We start from the raw sequence: 16,862 nt of genomic DNA, 5'->3' as shown, positions 1-16,862 counted from the left end.
AAGTATGTGTATATACATATGATACATGGAAGGTTTTATGAAATCTGTTTGTGATGTTCTCATCTAGAGAAGGGTGGAGTGATTAACAAGAAACTCAAGTATCGGCTCTAAGGGAGGCTGACGGGGGGAAGTGGGAAGATCGCTTAAGCCCAGGAGTTGGAGGCTACAGCGAGCTATGATCATGCCACTGCATTCTAGCCTGGGTGATAGAGCAAGACACATTCTCACACAAAACAAAACTAAACAAAACCCCAAATGAAGTAAACGCTGCCTAGTATAAAGAAATAAATGTTTTCATATTAGGTATGTTTTTGTTCATGATTTAACATGATTTAGAAAGAAGTTTTTATGGATCACTATTTCCTGGCTAGAAGAATATTTTGACTTCTAAGTGATAAAGTACACTCTCCAAATAAGATCAAGTTGTTTGAATCAGTAGAAGTTAGACCTGCCCCCCACTCATACAAACATGTACTCTGCTGACTGTCTTTTGGGTGAAATGAGGCAAGAATGATAAACCTCCATTGTAAGAGGTTGTGAGGCTCTATTGTAACAGCCTTCTGAAAGATGGACCAGTAAAGAGCTAGACATACTCTTTGGACTTAGAATTGGAGAAGGAGCTGTACACAGTGAAACATCTGAAGCTTGGGGCACTTGGCTGCTGTCATTAACTTTATACTCATTGTGTTCTAAGATGCATGAAATCTATCCTTATTCCTTCAGTTCTATGTAGAAAAGAAATATTGGGATATATGCACTCTTGATTATCTTTCAGGACGCATTATTAAGAGATCACCTGTTTTCAGACATCCATCCTGAGGAAAAGAATGCCCAGTGTATGAGAATATTTTGTTTTGTGACAATGTTTCGGAGAATGAGGAAATGGGTAATTGATGCCATTCTTACTATTCACATAGCCAAGAAGCAGGCTTTCTTTGAGCCTATGGATTGTACTAAGAAAAATTTAGATCAGCTGGTCCAGAAACCATTTTGTGTCACATACATATGTGCTTATGTATGTGTGTCTCTAGATTGGGTGAAAGTTATGTGGCTATAACAGTAATGACTTGATCCTCACACCCACATGGGCAAACCAATATAGGAATATTAGGAAGTTGTCAGATTTACTTATAGCTGGATATATAATCCCATACATCCTTTCTGCTATTGAAAAGATTTACTCTGTAAGTGTTATTGTGATGAGGCTCTCTGCTAAAAAACAAAAATAAAAAAGGTATGGGGAATTGTGAATGCTTAGAACATACATGAAATGTTGCAGATTTAAAAATTCAAATTATATGAATTTATCAATAAAGGCCAAAGCAATTTAAATCTGTATTTTTATATATCAAAAAATATATTCTAATTATTCAATCTACTATACACCAAGAGTTACCAAAGGTTTTTAATATTTACTTGTGTAATTGATAAAAGCTAGCGACTTTGAACTTTCACATATCCTATAAAATTTCTGCTGGTTTTTGTTATTACTGTTGTTTTGTTTAAAAGAGATACATTTTCTGGAATCTTAATCTAAACAAGGACTTTTAATTTCAGCTGGTAGATGGTAGAATGACATTAGCCTCTAGAAAGAGGTTGGTTACTCCAAGACTGTTACAGAGGAACTACCTCTTCCTGTGTATTAGTGCATTTGGTTAAGGAACACAACTTAAAACAGTTCTGCAGTGTGTGCAATCATCCTTAATGAACATCTAAGTCTTTTGTCATTCAGCCATTCAAATATATGCTCAACAATGGAATACTAGAGGATAAAGTATCAAAATCAGGGTACAAAGAATTTTTAAAAATCCATTTTTAAATGTATTTTAGGGAAGGTCTGATAGAGTCATATTAAGGAGGCAAATAATAATCAGCATATCATGCTAACAGGACCGTTTTTTGGCTTATTTTCTCTCATTTATTAATTCCAGAAATACACTTACTGTTCAAAAGGTATGAAACTTGGAAGATCATTTTACTACTCTTGCCAAATTGCTTTCTAAACTTATACCAATTGATAAAGTACTCAGCAATATATGAGAATGCTTTCTAACCCAACAGTTGGAAACAGTTAAAAACAAATTTTTTCAATATTTGACATGAGAAAAATTGCCAACTCAATAAATTTTGCTAAGTATTTGTGATGAAGATATGCATCCCTAATGTTTTAAGACCTCCAATTAAAGAAGTACTTCATAAACAAGATCAAAAATATCTTCCTTTAACAAAGGAATTCTAAAATTAGAGTTATTACTATTAAAAATTACCCACAAGACACAATGCCTCGTGTCACTACTATAATTTTGCCGGAAGTATTAACCAATGCTTTATTAAACAAATAATATGAAATTGGTTTTTATAATATGCAGACAATTCTTTAAAGTGAAAATACAAGAAAATCCGCGCCCCCCCCCTCCGCAAAAAACCCTGTAAGAATCAATGAGTCAGTAATGTAGAAAGAAAACCAATTATGCTAAAACAATATATTTCCTACTACTATCAACCGTTTAGAATGTAACATGAAGATGAAATCCCATTCAAAACAGCAATCTATACACATACCATAGACAACCTGAATAAAAGATTAAGTTCTTGGAACTGAATAAAAGACCCTAAATTGCCCATATTATAAATAATATTTTATCATATGATTTTTTAAAAAGCATAAAGATTCAGTGAGGAAGTGAAGAGTATTCTAATTTGAAAACATACATTAGATTTTATACCAAAAGTATAGTAGAAAGTTGTATCAATAACAATAAAAAAATACTGGGATAATTATACCACCTAATGATGGGGAAAAATTTTGCAAGAAAGCATTAAAAAAATGACAAAAAACTAATTTTACATTACAAAGAAAAATCAAACTTGTTTTTTTGCTTACAGAAAAATGATGGGCAGATACTTGCTGTAAAAATAGAGAATAAAGATTAATATTCTTAATATAAAAGGAAATTTTATAAATTTTTCAGAAAAATTCATCTTGATTTCAATCAGGAAAAAAAGCTACTTGAACAGGAGACAAGCAGTGAATGCCACCTTAGCATATCAAGAACTAGCACTGACAAAGCTCAAGAACAAGTAATATGACATCAGTACTATGTTGAAAAACAAACCTCTGCAAAATTATCGCCTAAAGGTCAGAATGCAAAAAAGATGGACATATTTGATCACATTAAACTGAATAACTTGGCTCCATAAAAATGCCATAAATTGAGAAAAAAATTATTAATAGCAAATAGGACAATTACAGCAAAAGACAGGAACAAATTCACGTATGAAAAATATCCATGCTCAATTAACAAATTTTAACTAGTAATTAAAGAAATGTAAATGCAAAGAGTAAAGTAACTAGAACTGCAAAGATTTTCTTTGGAATTGTCACTGAACACAATTCTGCTGTAAATATATATTGGCATACTCCTGGCAATACTTTTTAAGAGCCTAAAAGAGCTTATACTATTTGATTCAGATTTTACTTAGCATTTACTACAGGGTAGTAAATATGGGCAAAGTTTTACCTAAGAATACTAAATCTTGCTTTATTGATAATGGTGAAACTTGTGGTAGATATTTAAGTATCTACACACAGGGAAATGGAAAAAATATGGTACATTCATGAAATGGAATATTGTACAGATACTTGATACTTTCAAAAAATAACCTGAAAGTCATTAAGATGAAACTAAAGCCAAAAATTATGTTAACTTTGTTAGTAACAACTATCACTTACAGAATGCTTCTCTGTGCATGTCTTACGCTAATCACTTGATAATATATCTCTTTACAACTCTGATGTAGACAGAATTATTAACGACCACACCAAACTCATAAATAAATGGGGAAACTGAAGATTAGAGAAGTAAACTTATCTGAAGGTCTTTCAGCAGTTGTTAATAATTAGTTAAGCTGGGGATGGGACATTGTTTTTAATCCTCTTTATGGTACGCTTATGTATTAATAGCTTAAAAATGTTCTGTAGGAACATAGTTTGTCTTTATAATGATGAAATAATTTTAATTACAAAAATTTGAACATGACTGAATGTGTTTGCTTTATAGGTAAACTATATAAATACTAGCAAATGGGAAAAAATTACATCTGGATTTGTCTGAATAAAAATGAAATGTTTTTCTTAATGCACATGCACTTGATAATTAGGAAAAAAACACCTCACATACAAGATTTTAAAAACTGGGAAGTCATAGTGATAGAAGTCTGTGTCTTTGGAAGTTGGATTTGTTTATCATCTAGCTTTTAGCTTAGGGTCTGCCCTGTTTGAAAAAATCATTGATAATTACTTTTTGTTTACTTTTATTTTCTTGTACTTTCTATAAGACATTTTTATATATCAGAAAAGCTAACAAATGTTAATTTTTGAATACTTATCAGAAAAACTAAAACAAGAAATGTTAACAGAATGCTTATGTGCTTGTAGTTCTTATCCTCTTCTTTAAATATTTTTCCACAGTCTAATTTTTCTCTAAAAAATTACAAGCTTATGAAAATAAATCTCTTTCCAGTCAATCATTTCAAAGCCACCTAAAAACTTCCATCTCTATAAGGAAGGAATTCCAGGTTTAAGTACCAGTACAGGTTGAGTATCCTTTCTCCAAAATGTTTGGGACCAGAAATGTTTCAGGTTTCAGATTATTTAGGATTTTGGAATATTTGCATATACTTGAGATATCTTAGGGATGGGACCCAAGTCTAAACACAAAATTCATTTATATTACATATATACCTTATATACATAGCCTGAAGGTAATTCTGTACAACAATTTTAATGATTTTGTGCATGAAGCAAAGTTTTAACTGTGTTTTAACTGCAACCCAGTCACATGAGGTCAGGTGTGGAAGTTTCCACATGTGGCATCATGTCAGCCTTCAAATAGTTTTGGATTTTGGAGCATTTTGGATTAAGATAAAGAGTGCTCAACCTGTATTAGCACAGCATCAGTCAGCTATTTGTATGACTGCCAAGAGAGCTGTCAACTGCAGAAAATGGGACAGTAAAAGATGAGAGGTAGGGTGTATGAGGCTGGAGGTAAGGAATATAGATGTTAGTAGTTAGTTTACCTGGTTAAGCAATACTTAAGTTATTACAAAGCACCAGGGTCAGACATAGTAGAAGGCAGAAACCTTTTTTTCAACGAGAAAAAAAAAAAAAAAGACATACAGAATAGAAAATAAGCAGGACTCTACCACCTTGGCATGTAAAAATTAGCACTGAAAAACTAATACATCAATACTACATAAAAAATAAACCATAACAAACTTATCCCTAAAAAGTCAAAATGCAAAAAGACAGACAATTATGATATGAAAAATTAACTGGCCTTGCCTTATTATAAAACTGTAATAGACTGAGGAAGAAAAATCAATGCAAACAAATGCCAGTTAAATTATATTTATTATATAAAGAGTTCTATAACTTGATATGAAAAACAAAGCAACTTCAACAGGTATCACAAGGGCAAAGGACATGAACAGCTGATCAAAGAGGAAACACAGCTACCCAAAATATTAATACACAAATATTCAACCTCATTAAAATTCAAGGAAAGGATTGGGATGTCATTTCTTGCTATTAATACAACAAAGTTTAACAGTAATTTCTACTTTTTCTAAATGTATTCAAATATGCTATATTTTTAGTAATAAAAAACCGAGTCATTAAAAAAACACAGAAAGTATGAAAATTTCTGCCAATGCAGAAATCATAAAAAGCATTAAAATGAATCAACACTTGTATGGGCAGTAAGGTTCAGATCCCTAGAAGCCAATTCCTTTTGCCTTGGTTCCTGAGTTTTATTATGGGATTGTCAATAAAGAGAAAATTGTTCCTGATTTACACTCTCACAATAGCCAAGGTATACGGATATATATACATATATGTATACATAACATTTTTTCTTCAGGTAGACAATTATTCCAGGAAAGTACCTCTTTAGAATCACTCATTACTGAGGACGCCTATAATTCCATTTGCTGATAAAGTCCCATTAAAATCTCCCTATGTGGTTCTCAACCAGTAGCAATACTCTTGGTATCAAAGAGGCTGAAGGTCTACTTTAGTACTGCCTGTAAAACAACAGTGTTCTTTCTAGGCTTTCCGTAGCTGGCTTCTTAGGGAATCTGAAATTGGTCCTGACCTTGAGACATGGCCAAATGGACATTTTTCTGCCTGATGCAGAAGACAGTGTATCTCCTGCGTGCTCAGAATCATAACCTTGAGGCAGATCACACAGTTCAGGATGCACAGGGACTGGAGCAGCACCAGAGCAATCAATCACCCCAAATCACAAAATAATCACTTTAGGATGACTAAGTTGGGAGACTGAACTTAAATTCTCTAACTTTGTTCAGAATATTTTTCTTTGCTTTTTTCATATCATAATTTTTACTGAAAAAGGTGGAAAAAGCAGAGCCTAAATTTACTGAGCAAAAGCAATTCTCTGAAAGCTGAACTTTGCTAATCTGTGTAAAAGCAACTCTATAGAATATACAAGCAGAAAAAGTAATGTTAAGCTTCATCTGAAGTAACAATTTAGCCAAATGACAAATTTGGTTATCAATTTAATATGCTGTAGCCCTTACCTATCTAAATTCAGTATGACTATATAGACATTTATTCTCTGGCACTGAATTCCCATTTGAATAGAAATAGCTGCTTTGTGGAAGAAAACAATTTAAATTTGAAAACAATTTCACCATAGTTGAAGTGCCAATTTAAAAATTATATGTGTACATATATACATAAGTATGTATATGTGTGTGCATGTGTATTTGTATTATGTGTATAGTTTCTTTCTCTTTCTCCCTTAGAGAGAGATACCAAAACCTGACTTAGTGCTATAATGTTTTTTCTAGTTAATATTATTATTTCTTCTCTCTGCCTAAGAAACTTCACATATTCTGAATGCAACCACACAATCTAATTAGTTGACAGATACGTCAGAAACTATGAAAAGAGGGAGGTAGCTAATAGTACTTGGTGACCACTTGTTTATTATTTTAGGTTAGAGCAGGTGGCCTCCCTTTGATGTTCTGCAGTCAAATATGAAAACTTTCAACTCTGAAGCACAATGGACAAAATTATATATTTACTACAGTCACCTACAATTTGACTTACATAACACCACAAAAAGACATCTAAACGTTTTTCTACATCTTTTTTCATTTGTTAAAACAGCTAGCTATGTTGAATACATTTGTTAACCATTTGATAAACATACTAAGCCAAACAAGACAAATAACATCAGTTACCTTTTTATCTAATAACTGTACCATTCATTGTAAGAAGATACAACTGAAGAAGTATGAGATCACCCACCATGTACTGCAACGGTATTACATCTTAGACCTAAGAATGATCTGAAGGTGCAGAAAGAGGCGATTCTCTAGAAGGTGACCCAGGGTTTTCTTCAGGTGGAAAAACTGTAAGGGTACAAGCTCGAATGCCACCAAGTGACTCTGGAAGGTCAAAGACTTTATGCCACTCATCTTTTTCTGGATCATATTTCTGGACAATTTCTACCATACAACGATTATTCCAAGAATATCCACCAACAACGTAGATTTTATTTTCAAAGACAGCAACTCCAACATCACTCTGACCTCTTAACATAGCAGCAATTGGTGTCCACTGGTCAAGGGTTGGTGAATAGTATTCACAGCTTAGAACATCATCATAATCACTTGTTCCTCTGAAGTGATTGCCACCAATGACATAGAGCTTATCTCCAACTGTGCACATGCAATGCAGACCTCTGACTGTAGTCATTGGAGCCTTCTGTGTCCATTTGTCTGTATCTGGGTCAAAACACATGAGCTCATTTTGGAAAGTGTCATGGGTAATTCCTCCTGAAATATACATTAAGCCTCCATACACTGTGCCAGCATGGCCATAGTGGGGTTCGCTCATTTTTGCAACATAGCTCCACTCATTCATTCTTGGGTTGTAACATTCTACTGTGGCCAGTTCACCAGCTGCACTGCGCCCACCAACTGCATACAAATGTCCTTTGAGGGCACTCAAGTGGAAGAATGTGCGCTTTTCATTTAATGATGCAACCTGCATCCATTTATTATACCGAGGATCAAATCTGAAAACTGTATCAACGGCAGTTTTTCCTTTCGTATCATAATTACTTTGACCACCAACTACATAAAGAAAGTTTCCTATGACAGCAATGCCATGCTGGTAACGGGGAGCATCCATGGGGGCTAAAGATCTCCACTCTTGTGCTCTTTCATCATACATCCGTAATTCTTTACTGACAACCAGCTGCTGCCTCAAAACTCCTCCTAAGGTTACCAAGTGAGTAGAGTCAGATCGAATGGCAGTTCTATCTGACTGCATCACTGGCTGCATATATGGCATCATTTGGTAATTGCTAGCTTCCAGAAGCAAATTCACACAGGTATTGTCCGTTCTCATGAAATCTACTGTCTGCACATAGTTGATGAGGTCCTGTGGTGTCATCAGTGGAAATCGAATATTCTTCATTAATTTTGCAGCATAATCCATCCGAGGGTCTTCCAACCTTAGCCAACGACAGGCAGCCTTGAAGAGTTCAAGTTCAGTACAGTGCTTAAGACTATTACTAGAAAGCACAAAGGCAAGACGTTCAAAAGGAAGTTTTAGAAATTCCCCAGTACTCAGTAAAGCAGGAAAGTTCTTCAGGATGAAATTATTAACGTATTTATCCACTTCTATAAGATTATAGGTGTTAGCAATTCGTCCAACCTCAACACAGTTATCCAAAGAGACTCCTGATATAAGAAATACCTTACAGAAGTCCAAAACAGGTAAAATCTGTAAAAAGCTGGCAGCTTCAAGGGTGTCCTGAAGATTGTCCATATTAAGAGAAAGTTTTGCAGTATAAATAAAATCAATGATTTTCTTCAGACCAACTTTGTTCACTCCATGAAGCTTAATGCACATTAAATCTTGTTCTTTCATTCCACCTGTGAACATAGCCTTGAAATAATCACTAGCAGACGCCATCATAGCTCTGTGAACAGGGAAGATTTCATCTCCATCACCAGGCACCAGGGTCACATCACAAAGCAATCCTTCTATTCTAAGCTGATCAAAGCCTTGCAATACCACCGAACTGTGAGTATTGCTGGTAAAAAAGCGTGTGGTTCCTGTCTTGCAAGGCTGCAAATGGGCAGAGACGCCCATTTCGCCGTTACCAAGAGACACTTTCATGTGAAAGCTTTCCTCCCGCACAAAGAAGCAAGCCGGAGAAAGGTTACAACACCAACGTTTTACAAGAAAGGTGGTGTCCAAAGAGCAGGAGAGCTCGCGTTCCTTATCAAGGGCAAGCAGTCACCGTGGCACCCCTAAGGACACGCCAGTCATCCACTGAAAATTGTCCCGTAGCAGGACCACAAATGGCTGTGGACCTCAAATCTGACTAGGACGCAGATGATTCATCACCTGAAGGCAGTTAAGTGACCCGGTTCACCTCGTCCGGCCGGCCAGCGCGGCCGCTCCTTCGGCAGTTCCGCTTCGGGCCGAGGAGGGGGGCGCCGCCACGTACTGCGGCTCCGCGGCTCGCTCGGTGGCGAGTCCGGGCACCTCAGCGAGCGGCCCGCTGCGCCCTCCGCCGTCACTAGAGCGTCGCGGCGGCCACCGGCCTGTCTTCGAGCAAGGGCCTGGAACACGGGCTTGAACCTGGGCCTGGAACACCAGACTAGCCCGGGACGCCGAGCGGGTCTTCCGGAAAGGCCTAGTCCCAGGATCCCTCGGGCTAGGAGCGGCCACGGCAGCTACTGCGGCTGCGCGGCGTCCGGCGCTCGTCAGTAGGCGGGCCCGTGGGGGAGGGGCAGCGGGGGGGGGCGGAAGTGCGCCGGGGTTGGGGAGCGCGCTGACTGCGGAAGCTGAGTTGTGTGCGGTGGGTGCCCGCCGGGTCTCCGAGTCGCAGTGTCTGTGGGAGTAAATGAGGGAGAGTGAGTGCACGGATATCATCCTGCACTTCTGGTGTTAAATTTGTCTCAGTATCTGAGCTCTTCCTTTCCCAAAATGGGCACTTTTTTTTTTTTTAAAGGTTTACACTTCCTAGCTTGTCTTTTGAATAACAATCAAATGCAGCTTTTGTGTAAATTGTGAGGAAACCTGGCAGAAGATAAGTAGGGGGACGATGATTAATTTTTTTTCTGTATAAAGCACTTAATTTTTATCCCACACAATTGAATAAACACCTCAGTTACAATTTTGGTTCATATTTTATATTCAAAACACATAGGATTTGTTTCTCTACCAAATAATGACTGGACTATGTAAATGATTTATTCTGAATTTTTGGCTCACGGTGCTGCAGTGGTATCATAAATAATTTTTTCATGCCTTTGTTTTCCACAATTTTTTAAATGCACAATTTTTCAATAACTATACAGATTATAGTTTGCCCTTATACCTTCTTGTCCTCCATTGTTTTATAGAATCTGTAATAAACTCACAGAATCTCGGCACAAAACTACTCTGTTTTGGATAATATTTAGTAGATATTGATTCAAGACAATATTTCCAAAATATTGTCACCAACAATGTTTGTGCATTTGCCCTCTGCTGATTTTTCCCTTTATGGGTATTTCATTAACTTGCATTTCTGTGGTTACTAGTAAATATAAATTCTGACATATAAATAAATATATGCTTTGACACAATTTCTTCCAATATTTTCCAAAGTTTGAAGTTACTATTGTCTTTTAAATTTTTCCAGTTTCTTATGCATATGTAAGCTAAGAATATAGTTATATTCTTTTATTACACCCTTCCCATTTTTATATAAAAAGATAGCATACCATATGCACTGTTCTGCATCTTTCCTTTTTCACTTCAAGATCTTCTTGAAGTAGTACATACAGAGCTTCTTTATATTTTTAAACAATTGTTGCCCACTGAGTGGTTGTGTCATATATATTTAACCAGTCCCCTACTGATAGACATTTAATGTTTTCAGTTTTTTCCTGTTGTTTCTGAGGGATGGTCCTCCATGAAGTGCTTCAGCAGATTGTCAACCTGTTCAACACACAAGAGGTTGATTGGAATGAGACTGGCCTGGAGAAATTCTTGACTGGACTTTATCAGCATTGGGAAATCCTGGAGACTTGCTTGGTGCAGGAATTAGGGTTAGAAGGATTCCCTAAGCAGTCACATGTCTATACTGGCTGTGAAGAGGTACTTTCAAGGAATCAGTCTCTATCTGAAAAAGAAAGAATAGAGGCACTGTGCTTGGGAAGTCAGAGCAAGAAATCATGAGGTCCTTCTCTTCATCATCAAACTTGCCAGTAAGATTAATAGCTAAGGAACAGACCTGTGCTCTTAATGAAATGATTATTATGGACAGATATTCTTAATCATACTCCCGTACGTTTAGTCATTTCAAAAGACTATTTTTTTCTGCCTTCATCATGAAATAAATTGAATCAATTTTGTTACAACTCTTGTTGGTAATGTTAAGCAAGTATATTATATGTTAAAGAATCCAGTTGTTAGGAACATTAGCCCATCATAGATGACATTATTAATTATGTACTTAACTATCAATTCTACTACATTTATTGTATTTCAGTATTTTTGCTTGTATGGTATGTTCACCTTTGCATTGTGCTAATTATGTAAAAAATGTTCACCTTTATATTTTTAAATTATTTTCTTTTTTATTTAAAGTTTTACTTTCAGGTCTTTTTGCATTTGTTTATTCTTAATCAGTGCCAAGGCTGATTTTGCAACCTCAAGGGAAGAATGAAAGTTCATTCATTCATCTAGTTCAAGCTGTATGTAACAATTGATATGTGACTATCTTCAGGATAAAAAGGTGAATAAAGAAAACACAGCTTCAGCTCTCTTGGAACTTTCCTTTTTGCTGGAAAAAGACATAAAAGTATTAATTAATAAAATAATGGATTTCAACTGCATTATAAGCTAACACCATGTCTGCTAGAGGGCTTTCAGTTCATAGTTTTGTTTAAAAATTGCAGACTCAAGTATTGAATTACCAGTGGACATTTGCACTTACATGTAGTCAACAGTAGAGCATATCTACTGCTTTTGTTTTTATTTCCTGATCTGCCTCACTCCAGCTTCTGCTGAAAGAATATTATTTATTTTTCCTTCTTCTTATTACATCATTTATCTTAACAGATATTAATTAAGTAGGGTTTTTCCTTACTTAATTCAAAGATACAAGAGGGAAGGAGGTGTATTTTTATGGTCACCTCCATATTCTGAGGACAACATACAACCTGGATTAAAGAACTTCAATTTGAACTGTTCTTATAACCTGAATATAATAATGATAGGTTAATGAGTTATACTACACTTTTTTTGATCAGCGTGCACAATCAGACTTGGTATTTCCTTTTAAAGAATAAACAAATACAAGAAGTTTTTTATAGTAAAAATTTGATAAACAAAACAGGATAACAAATTGAGTAAACATAAAGAACACATTTTATTATATTAACCACAACAATATAAAGGTATGGATGGTATTACATGGGCAAAAATAAATTTAAATCTTACAAATAGCTTAATAAATAATATTTAAATAAATAAATAGATATATCAGCATGGTAAGAGGATAGTGCCTGTAGAGCTGAGCACAATGTTGCTTAATACTCCTGAAAATATTTGAAAAATTTGATTCAATTCATTTCATGATTATAGCAGAAATGAGAGTCTTGAAATGGCAGAACTCATGAAAGTGTGAGATGGTGTGTCAGTCAATGAGAATCTTTTCCATGTTGGACCAGGTCTTATTCCTCACTCCTTAATCTTCCTTGTAATTTTGTTGATGAAGACATGGATTTCATGATTTCTGCCCTGACAACCTCCCAGGCACAAGGGCTGTATTTCTTCTCTTTCAGGTAGACAGTGATTCTTTGGAAGTATTTCCTCACAGCCAGGATGGAGTCCTCATTCATCACGGGAGTCTCTTCCACTCCCACGTCCTGCATCAGACAGGCCTCCAGCTCATCCAGCTGCTGATAGAGTCCAGTGCAGAATTTGTCTAGGAGGGTCTGATCCCAGGCATCAGATGAGTCCTTTGAGCTGAAGACGTTGAAGATCTGCTGGATCATCTCATGGAGGACAGAGATGGCTTGAGCCTTCTGGAACTGGTTGCCATCAAACTCCTCCTGGGGGAATCCGAAGTCATTTCTGTCTTCCAGGCAAGAGAAAGGAGAGATTCTCCTCATTTGTGCCAGCAGTCTCAGGGCCCTCCTGTTACCCAGGCCATGGGTCTGAGGCAGATCACAGCCCAGAGAGCAGATGGACACGCAGCTGAGCCCCAGCAGGGCCATCAGTACAGACAAGGGCAAGGCCATTGGGGATGTTGCATATGCTGCTGGGCTGGCTGAGGTGGGTGACTCTGAGACTTGGTCTTTAGGTTCTCTGAAGACCTTGCTTTGTGCATAGGCCTTAAATAGGGAACATACTACTTTCCGTTTTCTGAATGCCATCATGTTACTTTCTACTTCTGTTTTTGCTTTCTTTATACACTCTCTACTTGGGTTTAGAGCAGTGTTTCTCAGTCTTTTTTTTTTTTTTTTTTTGTCTCCCTCCTCTTTCCCCTAGATCCATTTTAGAAGTGTTTTCCTAATTAAAGTCTGATTACATTTTTTAATAACAGATATACAGTGTGTCTATGTATGTACCGTATGTATATCTCTAAAGATAAAGAGAAGAAGTGTAAAGTTTACTCTTTTTATTCATTGCAAAGAATGGTAAAAATTTGAAGCTAAAAGTTAAATCAAAAAGCTATGGATATTTAACTTTATTTCTAAATTTGTAGAATGGCTTTCATTTCACTTTACTTATATAAATCATATTAAACTACATTGTAAATTAAAAATTTATAAATATGTACATATAATAATACCAATGTAATGATATACTTAAAATCATTCAAAACATTTTTTAAAAAGGTGAAAAAATGAAATTATTTTCTTAACACTGATTTTTAGAATACTTGATATAATTTTGCTTCATAGGAGAAAATAATTTTTAACTTCAGTGGATGCTATATATTCATCCAAAGATTTTCAATATTTATTTCTTTTTAGCACTTGACATATTTGTGTTGAAAAACTATAGTAAAATTAAATTATGAAATATAAACTATTTGCATTTAATTCTCAAAGCACACATCACACTCAGAAGCACTGAGGCTCAAACATAAGCAATATCCACAAAACTTCCAACGACAGCGCATAAGTAAGCAAAATCTACCTCTCACAATGTGAATTTGAAATCAGGCAAATGATGGAGAGAAAGTCCACCAATGAGCCATCTATTCACCACAGGTTTATAGCATTGATCTTGCATGTATTTTGTCTATCTTCCATGAACTCAATGTCAATGCTTGTCTTGTGATACATGAGAAAACCCAATGAGAAAAATGAACACTGGGGAATAAGATGTTTTTGGATAAGGGTGGGCTTTGGAAGCCCACAAACTATTGTATTATCTAAGATTTGTTCACACCCCAAGAACTAATTTTTACTCTCTTAGGAGTGATACCATCCCCAATGAAGATACATAATTTAGAAAATACCATCAATTTGAATCTTTCTTTGTATTTTTGGATTAAAGTTCAGATTTCCTAAAGGCCTTTGAGAGGTTTCAAACCAAGATTATTCTTATCAAACAAGACAACTATCTTTGTCTCAAATTCAAAACTAGATAAATATTGAGTATTATTATGTGAAGAATTAACTTATAGCTCCAATCCTGAATTCTGGCTTTACTTTCTGATTTTGCATAGGACATTAGATTGCCTCAACCCTCTAGATTTCCACTTTTTAAATGGTACGTACGGGACCATCTTCAGCAAATCAGCCCTTTAATAACTGGACTGTGTCATATTCACTCTTGTTATCCTCAGCACCAGGCTTAGTGTAATCACTCAAGAAATAATTTTTACTGAAGCAATTTGTCAGATTGTCTCTTCCTACTGGAATGTATTCATGAATGAATAACCAAGATATTTTGCTTCATCATGGCCATATTTTCTAGAATTATAACAGACAATGGCTAGTATTTCTATACTACTCTTAGTATCAGTGATATCCACTGAGTTTATTGCTAAAATGAGATACTTGGATATCTAGTTTATTTGAATCTTATATGGCTTTCCAGATTCAAATTGCAAGAGCATCATAATTTTCAACCTTAGCTTAGCATTGTATTATACTCACAAGCATGACCTCGTCTCTAATTTGCCCTCTACTTATCGTAATAGAAAATAACTAACTTGGCATCATATACAGAGCCACATATCTAAACTCAAACTCCCCATGATTCACACAGCTTACAGAAATCTGTCAACATGCCACACTACCTTTTTGAGGGTTATAGCCATATGTGCCCCAATCATCAATCCTCTACCTTTCCTGCCCTCGTCAATAAGGACCAAATACCCAGAAGGAGTGTGTGAACTGTAAATAGTTGTGCCATCATTTTTCCATCACTCAGACTTAGGCCTCAAATCATTTGATGATAATTAGATGACACTGGTATAAAATCAGCCTATCTGTCTAAGGGTAGAGATTAGAAAGGATCAGTTTTTCAATAAACTATATAAATTTTATTAGTAATTTTTTCATGATTCAATTAAACTCTTTATATCATTAAATGATTAAAATGATTAAAGTTATGAAATGGGCACAGAAGTTTCCATAATAGATGAGCTTTCTCTCCAGAAATGTATGTTGCAAAAATTAACAACTTTTAGTAGTTTTTCTAGTCAACACATTTTTAGTAGATTTTAGAGTTCACTCTAATCATCATATCCAGGTTCTACCAAGATAAGAGAAGTTCCGTTGTTACTGAGAGAAGCTCCCCCAACACGCTCAGAGTTTGACAACTTGCTGCCCCCCCAAATGGAAACCCTAGGACAGGAGATTGTCTGCAAAACTGGAAGGGAGCAGAGCCCAGATTCACAATGCTAAACCTTGCCTGGAACAGAAAAGAGAGAAATCTCAGAGCACATATGAAGCTTTGTCAGGGGACCCAGGGTCAAAGTATTTTGCCTGACAGATCATAACTACTCAGTGAAATATATAAATAAATAATGTAATCTCTTTTCACATCTTCACTTAAAGTTAGACCACCTCTGGTGATAATGTTTAGGTTACAGGTAAGACAATGTTATTAATATAAAGACAAAGATAACTTTGCAAAAAAAAGCAGTGGGAGATGTTCTCTAATTTTCAGACATAATTTTCATTGAAGGACAATCACAACACTTCACATTAAAAACACTTTCCAGTGTGGGAAGTCAAGGGGAGGCAAGTTAGGTGCTTGCCTCAGGTACAGACTGAAGGAGGTGCCAAAGGACTCAGTAATGCAGAAAAATATATTAGTGTGATATTTTTATAAATCAAAATTATTAAAAATCTATGATGAATATCAAAATTTTATTTTAATTGAAAAATAAAAATTATATAGTGTATAAAATGTTGTCTAGAAATATGTATACACTGTTAAATAACTAAATCAAGCTAATTAATGTATGCTTTACCTTACATACTTACCATTTGTGTGGTAAGAACACTTAAAAGCTGTTCTCTTAGTAATTCTCAAGAATATCCATTGTCATTAACTGTAGTCACCATGTTGTTGAATAGATCTCTTGAACTTATTTCTTCTAACTAAAATTTTAAATCCTTTGACCCTGTGGTCCCCAACTCCTGGGCTGCGGACTGGTACTGTTTGGTGGCCTCTTAGGAACTAGGCCGCACAGCAGAAGGTAAGCGGCAGGGAGAGAGCGAAGCTTCATCTGTATTTACAGCCACTTCCCATCACTCACATCACTGCGTAAGCTCTGCCTCTCGTCAGATCA

The 16,862-nt window shown here is 35.7% G+C and overlaps 2 protein-coding genes across 2 annotated transcripts; both read right to left on the bottom strand.

Moving 5' to 3' along the window:
• Positions 1-5,394: 5,394 nt before the first annotated feature.
• Positions 5,395-9,783, bottom strand: KLHL9 (kelch like family member 9). Its single transcript, XM_045562615.1, has one exon. It carries the CDS (start codon positions 9,218-9,220, stop codon positions 7,367-7,369), a length of 1,854 nt encoding a protein of 617 aa, XP_045418571.1. The 5' UTR covers positions 9,221-9,783; the 3' UTR covers positions 5,395-7,366.
• A 2,991-nt stretch (positions 9,784-12,774) lies between these two features.
• Positions 12,775-13,344, bottom strand: LOC123645755 (interferon alpha-5-like). Its single transcript, XM_045562202.1, has one exon. The coding sequence runs from the start codon at positions 13,342-13,344 to the stop codon at positions 12,775-12,777; it is 570 nt and encodes a 189-aa protein (XP_045418158.1).
• Between the last annotated feature and the right edge of the window lie 3,518 nt (positions 13,345-16,862).

This window comes from Lemur catta, chromosome 10 (genome assembly GCF_020740605.2).
Source record: "Lemur catta isolate mLemCat1 chromosome 10, mLemCat1.pri, whole genome shotgun sequence".
NCBI lineage: Eukaryota > Metazoa > Chordata > Mammalia > Primates > Lemuridae > Lemur > Lemur catta.
Note: the sequence above shows the minus strand (reverse complement) of the source record. Positions and strands in the feature narration are given on the sequence as shown.